The sequence below is a fragment of the Prinia subflava genome, chromosome Z (assembly GCF_021018805.1).
Source record: "Prinia subflava isolate CZ2003 ecotype Zambia chromosome Z, Cam_Psub_1.2, whole genome shotgun sequence".
NCBI classification, from domain to species: Eukaryota; Metazoa; Chordata; class Aves; order Passeriformes; family Cisticolidae; genus Prinia; species Prinia subflava.
Genome location: NC_086283.1, coordinates 25715680 through 25736846, shown reverse-complemented (window position 1 = coordinate 25736846; position 21167 = coordinate 25715680). Strand labels below are relative to the sequence as shown.

The 21167-nt window shown below is 41.8% G+C and overlaps 1 protein-coding gene across 2 annotated transcripts in view; it reads left to right on the top strand.

The window, feature by feature from the left end:
• Nucleotides 1-5520: 5520 nt before the first annotated feature.
• KIAA1210 (KIAA1210 ortholog) overlaps nt 5521-21167 on the top strand; it is a 55739-nt gene continuing 40092 nt past the window's right edge. The window contains exon 1 of one of the 2 annotated variants that reach the window (XM_063423306.1): nt 5521-5560. Coding sequence is in view for 1 of the 2 variants with exons in the window: in XM_063423305.1 (XP_063279375.1) it covers nt 19748-19782 (35 nt within the window). In the remaining variant the exon portion in view is untranslated. Of the gene's footprint in view, nt 5561-19628; nt 19783-21167 lie in introns of those variants that run through there. The other variant, XM_063423305.1, reaches the window with a different exon arrangement.

Below are 21167 nucleotides of genomic sequence, written 5' to 3'. Positions count from 1 at the left end.
TTCATTCTTAAATTAAGAAGGGCCGGGAAACATTGCCAAGACTGATAGAATCTCAAGTTATTTGCCACGTAAGCACTGCTACTGGAAGTTACAGTGGCCCAACTTTTCATCTCTTTATAAAAGATATTTGTACACCTTAGAATGCACATTAAGCAAAAAATAAGAACAGATATTTAGAGATAAAGGGGTATGAATAAAATGATAATATATTGGTAGGAAATACCTACATTCATGAACCTTTTGTTATACATTTCCCTCTAGCAAGCCTACTTGGCAATTCCTTTAAACAGAACTGAGGTTCTAGTTGGAGAGGAGTTGGCCCCAGCTCTAGCTAAACACCACTGGCATTAGCTATGCCCCCACACAGATTTCCTTCTCCATTTTAATAGACAGCAGTACCTTTCTCCTTGCATTTATTCTCTTTACATCTATGAGATGGGTTGATAGCCTTCAGCATAGTGTTCTAGTATAATGCTCTCTTCTTATTACTTGAAGGAAACACTGTAACTCAGACAACTTGCAAGACAGGATAGTTCAAACAGTTTTAAAATACTCCTAGTTGTATGTTTTATTAAGCAGTGTAGATCTGTTAGAGGTGAAACAAAATTAGCTCTGCTACTCCTTATCTTTCTTCTTACTGTGCTATTTCCACTTTGTATCTTGTCTGGTAGATTTAACGCACCTTTTAGAGCAAATTTAATGATTCTAAACAAAGTGTGCTTTTCCTGGGTTCCCCATGATACTGTTGTTGCCAAGCTGGTTTTGGGCCTCACTTTCTCTCATTGTTCCTTTGGGAGCCCTTCACAGGAATTCCTTTCTCTGATTTACCTGATTGGCCATTTTAATTTAAACTAAGGCTGCAAGCTTGCGGAGATGCTAATGTATGCCACGCTCATAGATGCTAATGCTCATTTGTATTACTTGAGATTCCCAGGACTGCTGGTCACCTGGAACTATTGCTGGTTTTATTTGACCTGCAAGGACCCAGGGTTTGCTAAGTAGAGCGGAGGTGTCTCAGTCTTTTAGGTTACTGAGAACTGGTGAGGAATAAAACCACTGTCAAGTTAGATCTTTGCTGCCCAGACTGAAGTCTGATTTGTAGCTCCTATTTGAGATTTTGAGACTTCAGGAAGGTGTTGCAGGACTGCATTACAAACAGCTTGTGATACCATATAGCCAAAGAGAGACAATTTTTGTCTTGGTCCAATGGCCTTCTTACATGTCGTGGTTAGGGGGGGAGGTGAATTTTTCCAGGGGGATGTGGGCAGGCCAATCAGTGATCAAGTTTCTGCTGGCACTTGGATTGGCCACTCAGAGGTTTGGACACGCCTCTGAGGACACAAGGGGTTAAAAGCAGGACTCCAGGGGGGTTCGGCCTCTTTTGGGTTCGGGTTTCAGTAGGGAAACATCTCCTCGCCCTGCTCAGCTTTGGGCTGAGTTGGGGAGGGGAGCCACGTGGCCGGGCTCAGGAAAACCACGTGGGACTGAAGTAAGCTGGGGCCCAGGGGGGAGAAGAGAATGGACAGGACTGGAACTGAGCTGCCCTGTCCAGGATGGAGGGGTGGAAAACTGTGGAGGTGTCTTCCATGTGTGCTCACCCTCCCCCACCCTCATTCCGGGAGAAGGTGCCCAGCCACATGGGAGTTGCCCAGCCTGGGAGTGCCTGAGCCTGCAGCCCTGTGGAGAGATAGAAACTGTTAACCCTTTCTTGGCAGAAAGAAACTTTTCTTAGACATTGATTCTCATGACTGGTAGTTTCAGAAGAGAGAGAAAACCAGCCTGGGACCGAGATGATAAAGCACGATTAGAAAGAACTCGATGGGCAGGGAATTGAAGAAGAGTGGCTTCTGAGCTGGACTTTTCTTGCATAATGTTAGCCATAGACTGAACTCAAGCCTCCTTTGAACATAAACTGCATTTAAGTAGATGCAGCTGCCCCTGCTTTTGCTACAGTGACTGGCCTTTAAGAGTGGAGCGAGCAGAGAAGAGAGGGGGAGGGTGTGGTGGCACCCTCTGCCCTCAGGGGAGACCTGCTCTTGGAACCCTCGGCCCCTGGGGAAAAAAGGAGAGAGCTCAGAATGCAAGTATCCTTTAAAAAGTCCTATATGCAGCTTCAGTCCATGGACAGTGGTGAGAGCACTGGACATAGAAAAGAGAGTGTTACCCTGGCAAACTTCTCCAGGCGGTGCCACAGGTGACATAGAAACACAAAAAGAGTAAACCTGCGTTTCCTGAAGAGCAGTCTGTAGTGCAGGAGAGACTCCTCTCTACCCTGCTGAACTGAAGATTGGGGTTTTTTTTTGAGTGGTGATTGTTTGATTTAAAACCCAAAGGTTTGGTCTATAGAGGGTAATGTGTAAAGGGTAGAAACTGGGGGAGGAGAAGAAATGTTCTGAGAAGTTTTTATTTCTGTCTCTGTGTGTGTTTAAGAGTTTTCTGTCTCTGTTTTTATGTAATGTAATAAAGTTGTGATTTTTTTTGTTTTCAAGATTTAAGCCTGCTCTGCTCTGTTCCTGATCACATACCACAGTAGTTGTTAGAGAAAAAACATATATTCATAGGTGCATTAACATCTGGCCATTGTTAACCCATGACATTACATGAAATGGGTCCTGACTTAAGAATGCCCAAGAATGAATTGGGCACCAGCTGACGCCAAGCCAGAGTCAAAGGGCTAGCTCTGCCACCCCAACACTGGCGCCAAGGGGGACACTACTCCCAAGAGAGGTGATGGAGCAGCGGCTTCAAGCTGTAACTGGACGGCACAATGTTGTTAGCAAACACAGGCCGGAGACAAGAATGAGAAGGAGATCCTTCTGCTTGTTTAACCCAAGAGGTTTATTGGTGGAACAAACTCTTGAACAAGCAAGACAGAATCTAGAATGTGGAGTACAATTCATAAATCAGGAAGGTCCAAGGGGTGGGAATTTGAATGCAACCAACCAGGAAAGAGAGCGGCAGGATCTCACTATGGGTGACACAATCCAGGAGCCAATGGGGAAGACAGGGGGAGGAGAGGGGGTCACATGGCCCAATGGGGCATCCTGTTTTAGGGGAATTCCAAGGAGGAGTTTAGGTAGAGGTTGACCAGTGGGGAAAACTGACAAGGAACAGTCTGGAAAAAGGGGCAGGGTTATGGTAGATGGACAATTCGGGGCAGGGTACAACTTTAGGGACAAATCATTAACTTACAAGGAACAGGGGAGTACAGAACTTACAACCATTAATCATCATAGAAACTTAAATGCGCCACCACACATCTAGTCCTCATATCAAAAGCACAGACCATCTTTTTGCTGGACTTGCTTTTTTTTAATTAGTTTTTATTTCCATCTTCATCACGTTTCTGTTTCCTTTTCAGTTGCATCTTCTGACTTTCTAGCTATGCTCTCCATCCAGTAACGTGCAAGGAGAAAGGGCTGTGGAATGTACAGAAGACACTATGCTGAAGGCTATCAAGATCCTGTTGTTTCCGGAGATAAATGTGTAAACATCTGCAGCACAAAACAGTTCCAGATGGGAATTTTTACCAAGCTTTAGAAAATGTGTCAGAGAGAGGTGTTGGAAAGGCAGACTATTTGTGCTGGGGAACTGCTTTCCTTGAAATACCCTGTTGTGAGCTTGCAGCTAAAATCTTTCTCTCACTGGCTTCATATTCCCCCCTTCCAGAACTGTAGGTTTGGAAACTGCAGGTCTATCAAACTATAGTTCGATCATGTCAAACAGGACTGACAGTCACTGTGACAAGGAAGCTTGCTTGGTCCGTATGTACAGCAACTACACTAGGAAGTTTTGGAGGTGTCTTTTAACTGCAGATTAAAATGCAGGTGTGAATTCTCAGTATTGGCTCCTTTTTTTTGAAAAGCAGCAGATGTCAAAACCAATCTGCACAAGCTGCAGATGCTTCTGGAAGAGGTGAGGAAAAAAGCAAGCATAAATACACATGTAATTCTTGCAACGTGAGAGTCTTAGTATCTCTAGGAAGCACACTCATTGACACTGAAAGAGTAAATGAAACCCCCGACTTCCTGAAAATAACAACTTGGATTTCCTTCCAGGTCTAACGAGCCAGAAGGATTTTATAGATCAGAAGTAACTGGATGATGTGAAGGAAAATTGATGCGTTCCCAGATCAGGTCAAACCGGTTGCACTATTAGAGGGATTAGGAAATGTTATCTCTGCTCCATTAGTGTTGGATATGGAAATGCTATTCATGGCATGTACAAATGTTGTTCACAATGACCTATTTTTGCTTACACTGGAGACATTCACTTTGCCTTTTGGAACACATGAGCTGTCTTCACTCGTGTCACTGCGTCCCTGAAGGAGGGCCTGTTACTTCTCTGCCAAAGTGATGCAGTGCCAGTTCTGCAACAGAGCAGGTCACTCTGTTTCAATGGGAATTGGTAACTAACTTCAACATTAATAGATTTAAAGCTTAGAAGATGGGAGTTATCAATAAACTGTGTATTTTCCCAGGTGTAACCTTGCAATATTTTAGTTGCAGAAATTCAACAAGATGGATGGATTCTCATCTCAGTTTATTTAGCTGACATTAGTTCAGTTGCTGAACTTGATTTGATACGAACTAAGACACTACATGATACAGTAGAATACTGTATTCAACAGGGTAAGGAAGCATCCACTGATTTCCCAGCCTGATGCATTTCCATCTATTCTAGTTATACAGTGCCCTCAATGGGAAAAACTTTCAGACCTCAAAGTCATCCCACAGCCTGAACAATGTTACCTGAATCATATTGCTGAGAAAGAGGATGCCTCGCACTGTGCCTTGAGCCCTCCAGGTAATGTGCTGAGTGCTGACTTAGGTCAAGCTGAATATTTTCCTGAGACATTGTGTCCCAGGAGCTGATCCCCAGAAACTGTCAGTACCATCACATGAAGCTGAGTCAGGAAAGGTTTAGGTTAGATACCAGGAAAAGGTTTTTCACTCAGAGAGTGGTTGGGCACTGGAACAGGCTCTCCAAGGAAGTGGTTACAGCACCAAGCCTGTCTGAGCTCAGGAAGTGTTTGGACAATGCTCTCAGGCACCTGTTGTGATTCATGGAGCGTCTTGTGTAGGGCCAGGAGCTGGACCCCATGATCTTGAAGGGTCCCTTCCAACTGAGCATATTCTGTGATTCTATGGTCACACCATGGTTGTGTTTTCACAGCTCACTTGTCACAGGTTTCTCAGGCTGGAGTCCGTATAATTCCACGGACAACAAACCAGTAGGAAACCTTCGAGGTAGCAGGGACTTACCATGCCGCAAAGGCTTCAGAAAGAGCCAAAATTCCTTCAGCGTCAAACGCCTCCGTTTTGAGCACGGTGCTCTACCAGGCCACGCGCAGGCTTCGGGCGGAGGCAGCGCGTCCCGGCAGCGGTGCCCCCTGGGCCGAGTCGCTCTCCCGCGGTGGCCGGGCCGCCCCGGGCCGTCTGTGCTCCCGCGGTGCGCGGGAGGAGGGGCCGGTGCCCGGTGCCGGTGCCCGCTGGGCGGCGGCGGGCGGGGCCGCCCGGGGCGGCGGGCGCGGAGCGGCGCGGGGCGCGGGCGGCAGCCGGTGAGTGGCGGCGGGGCCGGGGGCCGGCAGGGCGGGCGGTCACCGGCACGGGCACGGCCCCTGCTCCCGGCACGGGAAGGGCTCCCCCCGGGCCGGGCCCTGGGCAGCCGCGGTGCCGGGGGAGCTCCTGGGGCGGGCGCTGCACGGGCGAAGCCCCCGGCTGGCGGCGGGGCTGCGGTAACGCCGGCGGGTGCTCGCGGCGGAGAGCAGCGGCGGAGCTTTCCCTGAGGCACTCCCTGTTCTGCCTTCTCGGCTCCTACGGCTGCGAACGGAGAGGCTGTCGGGCTGCATGGGCATCCTCATCCCGAACTTGCAGACTTGCAGTCTTGCTTTGTCGAACCTCAAAGTTTTACGCTCCAAATGAGGTTTTTAACCGATGTTAGGTAGCTGGAGTTAGGTGGCTGGGTGTTGATAGAAACTGGACTCTGTTTTGTCCCTTGCGTCGTTAGGAGAGTTTTTGGAATTGGTGGCTGTCTCCCAGGTGTGAGGTTTTAACACTGGTGTGGAGGACTGGGAGAATCCATGTGGTGTCAGAGCTGCTGTGCAGGAATGACGTGGGAGAAGTAGTATGGTCTTGTAAGGGGTCAGATCCATAAACTGTTGTAGAGTGAGAAGACGTAGTGTCATTCTTTCATTATTATTTTGCCGATACACTCAATTGCTTGATCTTAACAAACAGCTGTATGCAGAAATAAAGCCTTAATTGCAGAATAACTTTAATGAATTTTCTATGGTAACTACACTTGTACGAGTCAGAGTGGTTTAGGTAAGGGCAAGTGCTTTCATCCAGGTGGCAAGCTGCAGACAGGGTACCAGCACAAAATATCCAAGAACTCCAGCAAACCACCTAGAGTCTTTTTCATTTTCTAGTTCAACTCCTCTTTTGAGAATGCCATTCAAAGTTATCTTTTTCCCTTCCAGGTCTTGTACTGTGTCCTTCCACCACATCCTGTGTCTGAGTGAGCTTTGTATGTACTGAGCAGAGCTTGTCTGATGCGTATTTGGATGGGGTCTTACTCATTTCAGAACTGATGTAGCAGACTAGAGAAATTAAGAGTTAGGCTAGTATACACATTCTGATCCACTTGGGATTACAGTCACTGTGGATCATTTATACTTCATGCTGTCTTTTTGGTGTTTGACAGAAACTGAAAGCAGTTACAGGTAACTTGAAGTGTAGTGTTTGAAACCTTTAAAACAGAAAGGCAAGCTTGGGGGCCTTATCTTTTATTTACAGCTTCATGAATGTGAGTTTTCCATTTCTTTTTCTCTCACGCAATATAGTAGATGATAATTAGGACTCCACTACCTTTGCAGATCCATTGTAAGATAGGAAATGCAAATATATATTGTCTTGCTGATATACAACAAATAAAATGAAAGCTTAATCCAATGATTTCATAGGCATGGAATAAATTTATGCACTCTTTGCTCAACTGGTTGTTTATAGTTTGGACCTCTGGCTCTATAATACATGGACTGGTACATTCCTAGTGCTTCGGGCCAATTCCTGAAGAATATTGCACCAGAAAATTTACATTGACTTAGTGAAATTGCTCATCTGTTTCCGAAGGATGTCAGTAGGTGACTTATCATAAGTAGATGACTTATCAAGAAGAACACAGCTACACTTCTCCAGACTGAGCTCCTACACAGTCATAAGGAAATGCAGCCCTATCACACAGAGAGTGTGAGGTTTGCAAGGATTCTGGAACTGTCCAGTCCAATGTAGAGTTTTGGTCCATATCTACAAAATTAAAAATTAACTCTGGTCTCACTATATTATAAGAAAGTGCAAAGCACTTATTCTTACCTTGGACTTGAATTGACTCAAGTTTAGAATATAGTTAGTTATTTAGGGCATTTATTTATGTATATAAATGCTTTTTCTTGTATGCAATCCTCAATTACTTGGATATTATAAGATAAAAAGTAAATCCCTGAATTTTTTCAGATCACTGTGTGTTGGAAGGCTTTTCCACACAAGCTGTTTGCTTATGATTCTGTCAAAGATTTGATGGAAGTTTTCAAAAAATGAAATGTCACAGATACCTGTGATCCTCTACAGAGATGGAGACATGCTTAATGCAGATTTGATGATTCAAAATTCTTTGTCCTTTGGAACCCACAGTACAGAATTTTTGGCTGCATTCAGACATTTAGGAAGTAGATCCCCTTTTAGACTTACTTTTAGTTTTTCTCGGAGGAGTTAAGTGCTGACAACCATCAAACGTTAAATTTTATCACTTAAGAAGTTTTACTGGCCCTGGTTTCTGTTTCAAAGTTAATATTTTTTCCACATATAATGGTTCTTCACTTGCCATTAAGGGAATTTACTTCAAGACAAATGCACAGCTATGTTTTCGTTCACTGGAAGAAGATGTTTGGTGGTCAGAGAAGAAATAGAAGTTGTACTTGGTCCAAAGATTTGCTCAAAACAGGGCCATTTATTTAAATTCTAAATAAACTTGTTTAGAAATCAGTGGGTACTTAGAATATTTCACAAGAAAGCAGTAGCTGCAAGTGCAAATATTGGAATATTGCATAAGCATTAAGAAAGGGACTAAGATGTTACTCAATTTTGAACAGCTGTGAAAAGAAGTACTTGGGGAACAATACTGTGTGTGTGTTTGATACATTTGACACAAACAAACACATCTTTAGTTGTTCCTGTTTAATATCTGCTTAAATCCACTACAACTTTGATGTGTCTTTGATGTAACTTTGAATGCTTCCTGTATCTGATACTGTTGAAGTGTGTTATACATTCATTCATAGGTATTTATTGATTTATATAAAGTCTCTCTATATTGAAAACAAAGTACACACAGTATGTTAAACTGGGGAGTTGGGGTTTCTTTTTCTGCTGAGGATTTTCAGTAATCCTTATGTTTGTACTGTGGACAGTGTGCGTGGTGTTGTTGGTCTCAATATCTTTAGTTATGTAACATAAACATCAAGCTGTGCTGTAAGTCAGGCAGGGGACAAAGCAGTGTGACTGCAGTCTCTCTGGTACATCAGACTGTGAGCCGACTGCTATGATCTGAAGAGTTGAGTTTAGTGGAAAGGCATTGATTTTAATGAGCTCTGGATATGGCCCAAACTCAAGAATCGGTGGCTTGGTTTTATTGGAGTGCCACCAGCATTGTGTGGGTCATGTGTGGACAGATACATACACATCCTCTCAAAGTTTAAAAGAAGTGCCAGTGCCACTAGCACAGATGCCATTTGCATTTCTCATTTTCTTCTAAATGAATTCAAACATATTGCGTGAGATTTTTGTACTTGACACTGGCTTTAGAGGAAATGCAGTCCTCATTCCCTCAGGTGAGTTTCTATGCCAGTTCTTCTAAGTTCAATCAACTGTGTAGTTTAAACATAAATAGATTTCTCTCCATTTGGAGATGTTTATCTCCATATCTTCAGTTGACAGCTTGTATGTGTAATGGGAAAGAGTGCTACAGGTTAGAACTTGAAACCACCTCTTTGGCAAGCAGCAGCCACTTGCTGATGTTATTAATATTATTAACAAGGATTGTTTCAACTACTATTCATCCCTGACTCCTGCTGACTATTGCAGTTCTCCCCCAAAATCTCATAAGATCTCATCAGGCCATAGCTCACAGAGCCAAGTGATCATGCAAGACTCTGAACATTATTCTGAGTAACCAAATCTGCAGCAAATACACTCTCAGAAATACATACTCAGTCACAAAGCTTGAAAGCAGGATCTTTAATGATTCAGAAACTCAAAATGAAGAAAGCACCAAATATATCCAATGTACCCATTTGTTTAAGCTGTCTCATAGTTTAGCTGACTCAGGAATGCTGAATTTGGGGTGGCTGCACTATTCTAAGCTCTTAAAACTGTAGGAAGGAATGACAATCTTACATTTTCTTAAAATTGCTGCTTAAAACCCTGAGGAGGAAATGGAGGTTAGTGTGTATACTCATTTTGCCTACAGCTTTGACACCCTCTTTAGGGCTAACCTCAGCAAAATGGCATGTCAAGGAATCACACAGCTCATCTTGTCATTTCACTGCCATTCTTTTCATCTGCTGTTCCACTTGTGCTTCTTTCTGCTGAACATGCATTTCTTAGAATTAACTGATATTTGCCCATTAAAAAGGCTGCCATCATTCACAGGAATCTGTTAAATTTACTGGTACAATTTGCAGCAAATCACATCACAGTGCCTTGTGGTCAAATGTGTCCTTACTTTTCTCCAAGTTAATGCTTCATGAGACCATTTTTGTGTACCACTAGGTTAAGTGGAAAGGGTACTTGCCAGCACACAGAGGGTTAATACTGCTGTATTTGGCTCGTTCTTTGCCAGTCTTTGGTCTTTTGAGTGCAAAGACTTTTTTTTTTTTTTTTTTTCTTTTTAAAAGATATCTAGCTTAGTAGAGTTGAGCTGCAGGCCTTACCATGCAATATGGGAACATTTGTCTCTCTCTGAATCCTGGTGTCTGGCAAACTGACCCTTTTTCCCAATTCTACCACTCACTGCACAGGGCTGCAGCCAGGTAACAGAGATCTAAGGCTCTTCCTCACAGTGTCAGGATAAATTTTATCCCATTGCTCAAAAAGCTATTTGTATGTTTGTAAGCACTTGTAATGACAGGAGGGGGAAGTTTTGGAGAAGATGCGTTCTCTGATCCTGTTGTTTCTCCGTCAGGATATCTGAGCTCTCTTGAATTTACTCTGGTTTTTTATATGATAATAATTTCATTATCCCAGTAGGAGGAAATGAAAGGACAAGTGAAAGAAGACAGGAGAGATAGGCTGTGTGTTTTGCTTGACATTTGAGAAATGATCCAAGAGTTTCTCTATAAATTTAAACTATAGACCCATAATATAAGTTCCCAAAAACTTGCTTGAAGCAGAGTGTTTATGAATGGTACTTGCTTGATTTTCATGCTTTTTCAATCTCTATGTTATGTTTGAGTCTGTCTTCAAATTATTTATCATGTCATAGGGACCTTCTGGATTTATTTAATTGACTCTTTAAGTCTGAATTTTAAGAAGCAGAGATGTCAACACAATGTTATAGAGAATGAGGCAGAGAAAACTTCCTGTTCATTAGCAGACTAAACTTGGCTGGAGAAGCCATTTCAGAATTGCCTTGTGTACAATAGTAATGCAATATAGTAATACAAAAGTTTTTCTTTGTTTGTAGCTAGATTAAGGAAGACCTTATTTACAGATGTATAAAGCTTTAATTTTTAAAATATTTTTGTACTTCAAACGAGGCACAGCATGCAGCACATCAAAGTAAATTTAAAAACCACAGTGCAATTTGTTTGTGGGCTCTTAAGGGTTCAAGAGCAGTACAGTGAACAGAAGAACATGAGAATGTTTATACACCTGTTGTTAACTACCAGAATGTACTCCTTTGAGCAGTTTTTTAGTGCTTATTTTCTTTGTTTAATCTATCATCTGTACATTAACACTATGTTGCTACTGAAGACTATGTGCTGACTGAGGAGTGAATGTAATGAACTCCAGAAGCTGAGGGTTGTGCAATAATTAAAAGTGATATCTTGCTGTATAAGACAATACATTAAAATGTTAAGGATCTTGTAATAAATCAGCTTAAAGCAGGATATCTGAGCCAAAGAAAGACTATGATTTATCTCAGTTCTTGCCTTAGTTGATTTGTCAAGCTTCTAGGCTATGCAAAAGTTTTTATATTATCTTTTTTCTTCATATCAATGTAAAATCATGTTAAGCAGAGGAAGGAGGAAAGAAATGAGCAAGCCAGCCCTAATTATTGTGATGAGTCAGATGAAACTATGTTATATCAATATTATCACAACTTTTGTGAACTGGATAGAGGAAAAAAGAAATACAAACAATTTACTTACTCTGATTCTGATGATCACATTTCTTCTGCTTTGCTGGTCCTCAAACTATGGCCATTGCATCTCCTCTTCATTCTGTAGTTATAAAAAGGGTTGTAGGGTGTGACTTAGATTTTATTCTGCCCTACATTACTCAGCATCAGCACAATCATGTGTCCTCATTCCTGCAAAGGAAACATATTTCAGATTTTGAACAGGTTTTCATTTTGGTGGAATGGGTGTTATATTTGTATGGTATATGGGACTCTTCAGAGATAAGGTATTTGCTGGTTTTGTAATGGATTCTGATCAAAATGAAAGCTTCACCATGTTTTCACTAATACCATTTTTACTGATGACCACTAGTAATTCTGCAACAGTCAGTGGCATGTCCTTTAGATGGTTTTGACTAACATCTCATTGTATTCAGCAACTGGGTGGTGAGAAAACTTTGCACAAACTAAGAAAAATATCTGGAAGTCTTAATATTGTTTAGCATTTGTACATGGTTGCATCTGCCTGTGTGAAAAATTAAATCTCTCTTATCTGTGGTGAGAAAATATTACAATATCAGTTTTGCTTTATCAGGAAAGCACTGCAAATCCATCTTGTTAGCTTAACTCATCAATCTTCAATGGCTTTTAAATCCTATCTAGTCTTATGTACGTTAAATATAATCATCCTAAACAGAGGGAGGGCTTACTTAGTATCCCCATGACTAAAGGGAGCTCTCAAAATGCAGAACAGGCAGCGTTAATCTTTAGGCCTCACCGTAGCTTATCTCCAGGCAATACAGTCTCCTTTGAGGACTCAATTAGTACCATGCCAGGCAGTATCAGTTATACTGGCCTCTGTGTTATATCCAAAGCAAATGTTTCATGAGAGAAGCTGAGTTTGGATTCTTGGGTAGGTGTTGATAAAATGTGTAGAAGGAATAGATGACTTTTCAGCTCCATGATGCATGGTGCCACCTGTTCCACTTTCTGTTTGGACCTGCAATGTTGGCTGGCAGCATTTCACTGTATGAATACCTGGGTGGAAGGATCCACTTAGCAGCAAGGATGATTTAACACCTGATGCCAATGCCAGTGGATGTCAAGTATGTTCTGTCTAAAGGTTAGCTAAAGGAGTGGTATTTATCCTAGGAAAGCTGTGGGTACCCCCTAAACTAAGGCAGAAAGATACTAAAACAAGGAACTTAACTTTGACATGACTCTTAACTGCAGCTTTTTTGGCTACCACTGATTCTGGGATGATACATCCATCAGGTCAGTAAATAGCTTGAAGTATGTGCCAGCCTCTGTGGATGGGAAAGACCAAGCAGTGATCCAGTTTAAACATGTGATTATGTGACTTAGTGACACAGAACTGTGGTTTGTTCAACAGTTTTAGGTAAAATTCTTCTGCAAGTAGCTTATTTCCTGCCTCTGGGTTGTATCAGATATTTTCCCTTCCCACTACTGTGGGAACAGTTCCAGCATATTTAAGAGACAATTGAGAGCACACTGGGATATTTAAAGATTGCCAGAACTTGTCTGAGTAATGTGTTAGGCTGCTGTGTAAGGACTCTGATGTGCCATGTGTCCACTCTGGTGAAATTGGCTCAGTATGAGGTATTTTTTATTATGTGATGATTTTAAAACTCTTGACATGTGGGGCCAAATCATGTTGTGCAGTCACCGATTTCTAATTTAGCTCAGTATTTTGATACCAGTATTCCTGTAAGAGTTCTTATGGCTGAAGACTGGCTACTGAACTTAAAGTTATCTTGGATATTTATAGGGTGCCTATTCTTGTAGAGTCTTTCTGGCTGTCCTTATTGAGCAAGGAAGCATGGGAAAAGACTCTAAAATACAGTTTCAGTCAGCAGGAACTTTTGAGTCCAGTTACAGCTTATGGATTCTGGAACAGTCACTGAGTTACTCGTTCTCAGTTCTTCCCACTGTATCCAGAGTATGGAGTAATATATTCTGTACAGAGGGGCACAGGTCTGATATCTCACAGATATCAAGTGGTAGGAATAAATTTATTATTACTCAATATTTTCACTTATTTTGCTGATTGGGGAAAGAACCATGTGCTGTATTAATGCCTTTATACAGAGGAAAGGTAACAGAGAAAACATTGTGTTACCATTGCATATTCATTTGAGTTAAATGTCAAGAGTATGCAGTTCTGAGTTTTATTTTTCTGTTTATTTCCCCTTGGAGCAATAAAGCCTGCAGTCAGGACGGTCAGGGACTTCCCTGCCCTTTTCTGAAGGTTAATGGTCACCTTATCTTTAGCCTTGTGTTTGCAGGCATTGGAGTCAGACAGCCTTTTCCCCAGAGCTGTGCTTCTGTGATTTCCTGTATTATTGCTTCAGTTGACAGTCACTGAGATGCTATCAGAGATGACCTTCACTTTTGAAGTTTTATTTCAGTTGCAGCTGGAATTCAGGATGTTGATGGTTTTAGGAATATTATTTCAGATGTGTGAGTCCCTGGTTCTCCTCTTGCTTATACCTGGACAAACAAATCAGAAGTAACTCTGTTGAAGAGGTGGGTCTACATTAGTGTTAAACTAATATACATGGGAAGTCATTAAACTTGATTGCTGTTCACAACACAGGCATTAGTGGCAGCCTTGGTCTGATCTGTCTTCAAGGGAGCTTGGTTAGGGTGTTTGAAGGACATTAACTGGATCTGTCCCTAGAGGGGAATTCGGGAAGAATGGCGTGTAGAAAACTCAATTCATTATTCACGTCATCTCAGGATATTTGTTTAGACTCAGTAACTGTTACCTCTGATGTTCGACATTTAGAGGAGGCACTGGTCCATGTGCCTGTAGCTACATACTGTGTTCTCACATTTCTGTCCAGATGGTCTTGTGTATTAGTGCCTGCCTGGACACTGAAAAGGAAAAGTTGTGTTGTTGGAACTTAATATTCTTTAACATAGTATTTTCTTAAGTCAGAATGTGCAGAAATAGAGCTTCTTTGTTCAGCTTCTGCACTAACCCCACCAGGACAAAAGAACCACAGTTTCCCAGTATATAAAATATTGACCATGCTAGTATTTTCACAGGAAATACCAGCTCTTCCACTGTGTCAAAAATAATCTGTTTTTCATTCAGATTCTTTTAAATCTTAGATTTTAGATTTATGGTCCTGGATGAAAAAAAGAAGAGATGTGAGAGGCAACACATTCTGGTCCGTGTATACTGGGACGCTGTTACTTGTCTAAAAATAGATTACATATTTATATGCAAATAAATCCTTGTAGATTGTTAAATGTCAAACAAACAATTCTATCTCTAGATCTGTATTATTTGTTAGGCAATTGATATTTTCTGCCACTAAAGTCTGAGGTCACATCTGTGATCCTGTTGCAAATGTAGGGGAAATTACCTTTTGAGTGGCACATGGCCTGACCTTCATCTCCAGTTAATCCAGGAAGAGTTCACATTTGGCTGTGGGGACACAAAGGATAGATTTAGAGTGCCAGTATTTTTCTGGGCGTATTTTAGGATTCAGTAATGCACTGGATACCCCATGCTGAAGTTTTTCTTCATTTCTTCCTCAGAGGAGAGGACTGTGTGTTTTTAAAGATAAACTGCCAGAAACAATGAAGACTTGGAATTACCAAACACTGGAATCAAAGAGATTATATTATTGCTGTGGTCTTTGAAATATTCTTATTATTGAAGGAGATTGCAGGAAGTCCCTCTATCAGGGAATGACAACAACAGAAACACCCCAAACCCCACACATTTTACACAAAGTGTGAAAACACTCATAATTAGAGCTGCATAGAGTAATTAGAATCCAGAGCAAGTATCATGGCAAATTCTTCCAGCATGAAGAATTTATTCATGTGTATATAAGTAAATGCATGAATAAAAAGCTGAAACAGGGCATAGTTGGATGCCTCTGACTACACTCTCTACCTTCAGTTTCAGAGATAGGCTTTGACCCTCATTTTCCTCCTAATATTAATCACAGATGGATGTATAAACTCTGCAAGGCAGAAATCCTCTTATCTCCACTTCTTTGTTGTCTGCAGACTACTGTGTTTGTTTCTAACCCTGTTTGTTTAAAGCTCTGATGGTGCAGCTTTTAACAGTGATGCATGTTTAGTTGTTTCTTTAGAACTGAAGAGTTTTCACAGAAAATTTCTAAGCCTGGCCAATTTGCCAGCCTGGGAATTTCACTTGTAAGAAAGCTGAATCCATTTCTTCTTCTTCAGCCAAGTGTTTTTTGAGAGCCACATTTTTGTTGGCCCACAGCTCCAAAGTGTTGCTACAAATGTGACTTGATTGTAAGGAACACACAGAATCTTCATGACATAAAATCCAAGTGACTCAAGGATCAGTATACGATGGCTCTCCCTATCACAATGTGACATTCACCTTGCTACGAAGAAGTCAGAGACATCAAAATATACTGGAAATCTGAAATGCTACCATCTATCATATACTGGAAATCTGAAATGCTACCATCTATCAGTTTGGTGTAGGGTTTTTACTCCTACTTCTAAATCTGTTTAGTGAAATGCTCTAATGAAACTTTTTCCACTTTCTGAAAACAAATTTTAAAAAATGTAAACCAAACACCCGTATTTAAACACAGTTTGTGAAACGTGTGATTTCCTAACTGTGTGACATCTGGTCCGTTCCTGCTGCTGTGCACTGTGTGTCCTGATGCCACGCGAGCCAGCTTTGGATGAGCATTTAGCGAAATGCGAAATATTTGCAGTCAGGGAGCCAGGGAGGCAAGGATGTGGTTAGCCCTTAGAGATCCAGTGGCAAGAGGCTGTAAGAAACACAGTAGCTCTGTCGGAGGTGAAACATAGTCAGGATTGCTGATTGTCTGTGTAGCTCCTAACACCTCTACTCTCAGGCTGTTAGCATGTACCGTGGGTATTTTTAATATATGTGTATTTGAGTTTCCTCCATTGGATTAGTACTTGCTGTTGGTTACTTAAGCTGAAGAGGCCTTTTTCGCAATGACTCAAGTGACAGTGCATGTGAAACAAATTGATGGTTTTAGGAGCTGTATTTTGGTGCAGGGATTTCTCAATGGTTGAGTGGCTGGACCTTGCTCAGTCTTGCCTCCCTTGTTCCCTTTGGAGAAATTAGGAAACTTGTTGGGAAGTTTACCAGGCACTGGGAGCTTGCTGCTGGCACCACTGTGGGAGGTCAGGTTGCCCCTGGGACTGCTTGTTCTCCCTGCAGGGGAAGTGAGGAAGATTTGGATGTGCAGTGATTTGAATGTGCAGTGATTTGGATGTGCAGGGGGTTGGTGAAACCTGGGGGTTGGTTGGATGGGCTGTTGAGGGAAAGCCATGACAGTCAGTTTGAAGAAAGCCATGATTTTCAAATGAAAGGAGGCCTAGACTGGGCTATTTCAATCAAGCTAAGCCACAAACTTTAGAGGAAATCCAGATCTGATTGAAATTTCAGGTGTTTAAACTTGCTGTCTTCCCTGTCTTTGAAGAACCATCTTTAATTTGCCAAAGCCTGTGGTTGTTTGGTGTTCGTCTACCTCCCAGCTGAAAATAGCTTCAATTAATTAACTGGCAGCAGAGCAGCCCATCCACTTCAGCACTGGACAAGTGAGGAGCAGATGTCAGAGCAGCGGTGTCTGGCTGTCAGAGCAGGCACAGCACATACCTGCTTGCTTGCACTCATTTTCCTGTGGACATAGAGCCATGGTGTTTATCAACATCTAAGATTTCAGGGCTGTACCCGAAACACTCAGTGTGCAGCCATTTGAAGCTGTGCTAGTGATAAAGAGGCAGAGCAGTGAATAATAAATCTAGCATGAGGTGCCTCGGAGGGTGATATGAAGACAGAGAATCAAAAAATATTAAATCCTGAGGTGGGATAATTATTTTTAATGGCTGTTTACTAGCCTGTGCTTCTTGGAAAGTAAGGGGAGTTTGAGATGGTGCAATGTGTGTTGCTAAACTGCTAGTTGCTGAGAACAGAACTATGTTTGGCCTAAGTGGAAGCCAACAGATTAAGTTTTGCATGTTCAGGTAAGTAACTTCAAGATAAAAATGCATGAAAGAAAAGAAAAATATTGAAAGGAAGCATATTCTGAAGGCAAGCCATCTGAGGGGACTTGGAGACAGGAAATCTGCTTTATATTAGCAAAACCACTGATTTTTTGAAGCTTCCAAGCTGTGTTCTACGCCTGTTAAAGTGATGAAATTCTTCCAAAGTCATCAGGATTACACTCTTCCACTGGCTTTAGGTACTGTACCTTCCCACTGGAAGGCCATTTGATCTTTCTTGATTTTAAGTATAAATGGGAATTTCTCATGAGGTCTCATTCATTTCTTACTGTAGTACAAATGTTTCTGTTGGCAGCATTTTTCTGAACAAAAAGCCAGGCAGATTTCAGATGCAGTCTTACATCCAGAGTTTTGTGCATTAAGCCAGTCAGAAGGTTTCTCCAGTAATCTCCAGGAATTCCTTCCTGATGGTGGTTGCCCAATAACTTATTTTTGCTTTTTTTTTTCCTGTGGGCTTTGTCTGATGGATGGGGATTAATGCTCTCTAGTGATCCTTTTTCTGCTGGGATTAAGAGTTCAGTGTGAAGTCATCGTGACAAGTGCAGTAATTCCCTACAGTGTAACTCGTTTGGGTAAAACTTCAACTAATGCTACTGTATTTTTACTGCTTTGTTTTTTCCCAAGAAACATAAAATATATTATATCTGCTTGAGGTCAGCTTTGATCTGCAAATGCAGACACAGTGTCTGGATGGAATTGAAGTTGGCTGCTTGCAGAGGCTTCTGCTTTCCAGCTAAGTGGGACACTGGACAAGAGTCCAGTGCTTCGTGTTTGTGATGGCCCTTGCACTTGTTGTCTTCTATTATTTGTGTGACAGCTTTCCTTTGTGCAGGGACCTTTATAGAAAATGGAGAAATTGAGTTGTCCATTTACAGATGTCAAACTTCTGCACTATTAGAAAGCTGCTGCAGCTGAGCCACTTATGAGACTCCTCACCAGAGGTCCATTTCTCAAACGACACGTGTCTCTTATGAGAAAGGTATTCAAATAAAGTATTTTTTTCCAAGTACTCAAAAAGGACTTCTCCACTGTAGATCTGGTATTTCTACTAAATGTCTTTAAGAAACTTACATTAAAATACTTAATAATATTCCCTCCTACTGGCTTGCCAGACCCAAGTATTCAAACCCTACGTACCAGCTGAGAAATACAAATAAATGTGGTTTTCTTCTGATCTTCTAGGAATGACTGTAAATCAGTCATTTGCTATTATGAGAGCTATGAACCTCCTATTTTTAAATATCTGTGCAATTTTTAATCAGTAGCTGATATTCTTAGCAAGCCAAGCGACTCCAGGAGCAGGCTCACACTGAGGCACTGGCTGCTGCTGCTCCCTTCCTGTGTGCAGGCAGCACAAGCAATGTCTTGCCTCCTCTCTGCTTTTACCTCAACAGAGGGCATTGATAGCCATGATGAAAATTCATTTCCATATGAATTTAATGCACTGCAATGCCAGAAATGTGTACAGCTGTGTTGTCCCCAGGACCTGGGTCACTTTTGTGAGTGAGGCTCCTTGAGGTTTATGTTCCCCAGCATTTACCTGTTCCCACACAGCGAGTGCCTCCTTAGTTGTGATAGTGAGTAACAATTGTTAGTATATTGTCAGAGGTCATCACCAGGCAGTTAATTCTGTCATATGGGTGTGCTGGCTGATTTAAACTCTAGAGCTTTTTGCCTGAGCTTGCAATATTGCAGGGATGTTTGGGGTTTTTTTCCTGTTAATGTGCAGAATAGCTTGTTAGAATAGCTTGTGATTTACAGTAAATTGGGATAATGCCTGTTCTGAAAGTTCCTGTGCACCCCTTTGGTGCTGGAGAATAAGTACAGTTTTTAGTCGTTATTTCAAAAAGATGTTGTTTCAAAGTATTTTCTGTAGCTTTCCTCTGTCTAAAAAATAACAATAACAATTAATCTCCTCAGGGCTTCTTCACATCCTAATTACAACCAAACCTCTCATTAGTCCCACAGGGAGATGGAATCAAATGCCATATGGTATTTTACACTTCGGATGCCGTGCGTACCAATAGCTGGAAGGAGGCAGGGAAAGGGGGAGTTAACAATTCATAACCATTTATGGAGCAGGCACAGCCTTCCTTGGACCCAGTTCAGCAGAGTCTGAGTGCCTCAGATCAGGAACTTTATCTGTCCAGGAATTGCTGCGGCACGCTGGTGTTCTCGTGTGCATGTGGGCGAGCAGGGAGCGCGCTGCTCGGTGGCAGAATCCCTGTGCTGACATCCACACACAGGGATGAATTAAGTGCACACACGCCTCCTGGGAAGCACCATGGCTGGGTTCTACGGGTGCCTGAAAAGTAAAAAGTAAGTGCCATGCTGAACCCTCCCCTCCACCTTTCCAAAGGGAGCTGAGGCTAGTGGGTACTTTGAAATTCTGTCTTTGTTGCAGCTGCAGCATTGAGCAGAGTGGTTATGCCTTAGGTCTGAAGTACCAGCCTGGGCACAAAAGGGCAAAAAATAAGTCTGGGCTAAAACATTAGTCTGGTGAAAAGTGGTCATGGTTTTTTTTATCCTTCAGAGGTATAGACATGAAATATCGAAAAAGGAATTAAGAACCTTTTCCTGTTTAATTGCAGCAAGAGGGAAAATGCCCTCTTCCCTAATGACTATATTGTATTTATATTAACACATGAAAAGGAGAAATGCACAAATTCACAGTGACTTCTAAAAAATGTTGAGCTAGAAGTCTGGCAGTAAATGCTCTTTAAGAACTTGATGAGCTCAGTTTTTCTATAAGCAATCTGAGGTTTTTTTCTGTAATTGCTCCCTGTTGAGAGATATGGTTGTATTTAAAATAATATTTTTTTAATTGCTTGGCTGGCATGTTCTGTTGGAGTAGACTATCAAGGGAAAAGAGAATGTGAGAATCCATCTTAGTATTTGTGCGTTAAACCACCATGAAGATGCATTCCGTTTTGACATTCTCACTGCTGAGGAGTGGAACAAGATTTCCTACTTCCAAACCTGAGGAATGGCTTGATAGTGTTTTGCACCAGCAGACTGCAGAGGGCTCTGTTCTTGCACCCGGTGAGAGATTACAGACAGGGAACATGCACGGTGGAAGGCAAGTGAAATTATGTCTTGAGGCTTAAGATGTGAATAGTGATAGTCAAATGTGTGGATAAGTCCTCGATAGCAGAGGGAGGAAAATAGTTCAAAAGTGGAGCTGGCAATTGACTCTTTTTCCTTCTCCCAAAGGTTGTTTCCCTCACACCAGTAGTTTGTCTCACATTACTCTGATGGAAATGTGCATTTTCAAAGGCACACCACTCCTACTGGATTTCAGTTAGCATTTCCATCCCATATTGACTCTTTTCCTCCTTTGAAATTTGTAACAGGGAATTAATATTTGGCAGAGAAGTTTGCTTCAGATAAAGGGAGAGTGTGCAATCAGAATTAGCAAAAGGGCTCTGAGTGAGTCCTGATGAAGGTAGGTGGATTGGTGCTTGAATTGACAAAAAGTAGTAAATTTACATTGTTTGTTTCCCTCCCCCCCACAAATCCTTCAGCATCTAATGCACTTGAAACAAAATTGAAATTCAGAGGGAGACTGTAAAGGCTGGATAGATGAAGCTTTTTTACATGTGGTAAACCATCTCTCCTGGTCAATCTCCACCTGACTTATGAGGAACAGGGTGTTTTTTCTTCGACAGATTCCTCTTCCTTGATATTCTTCAGTTGGGTCTCTA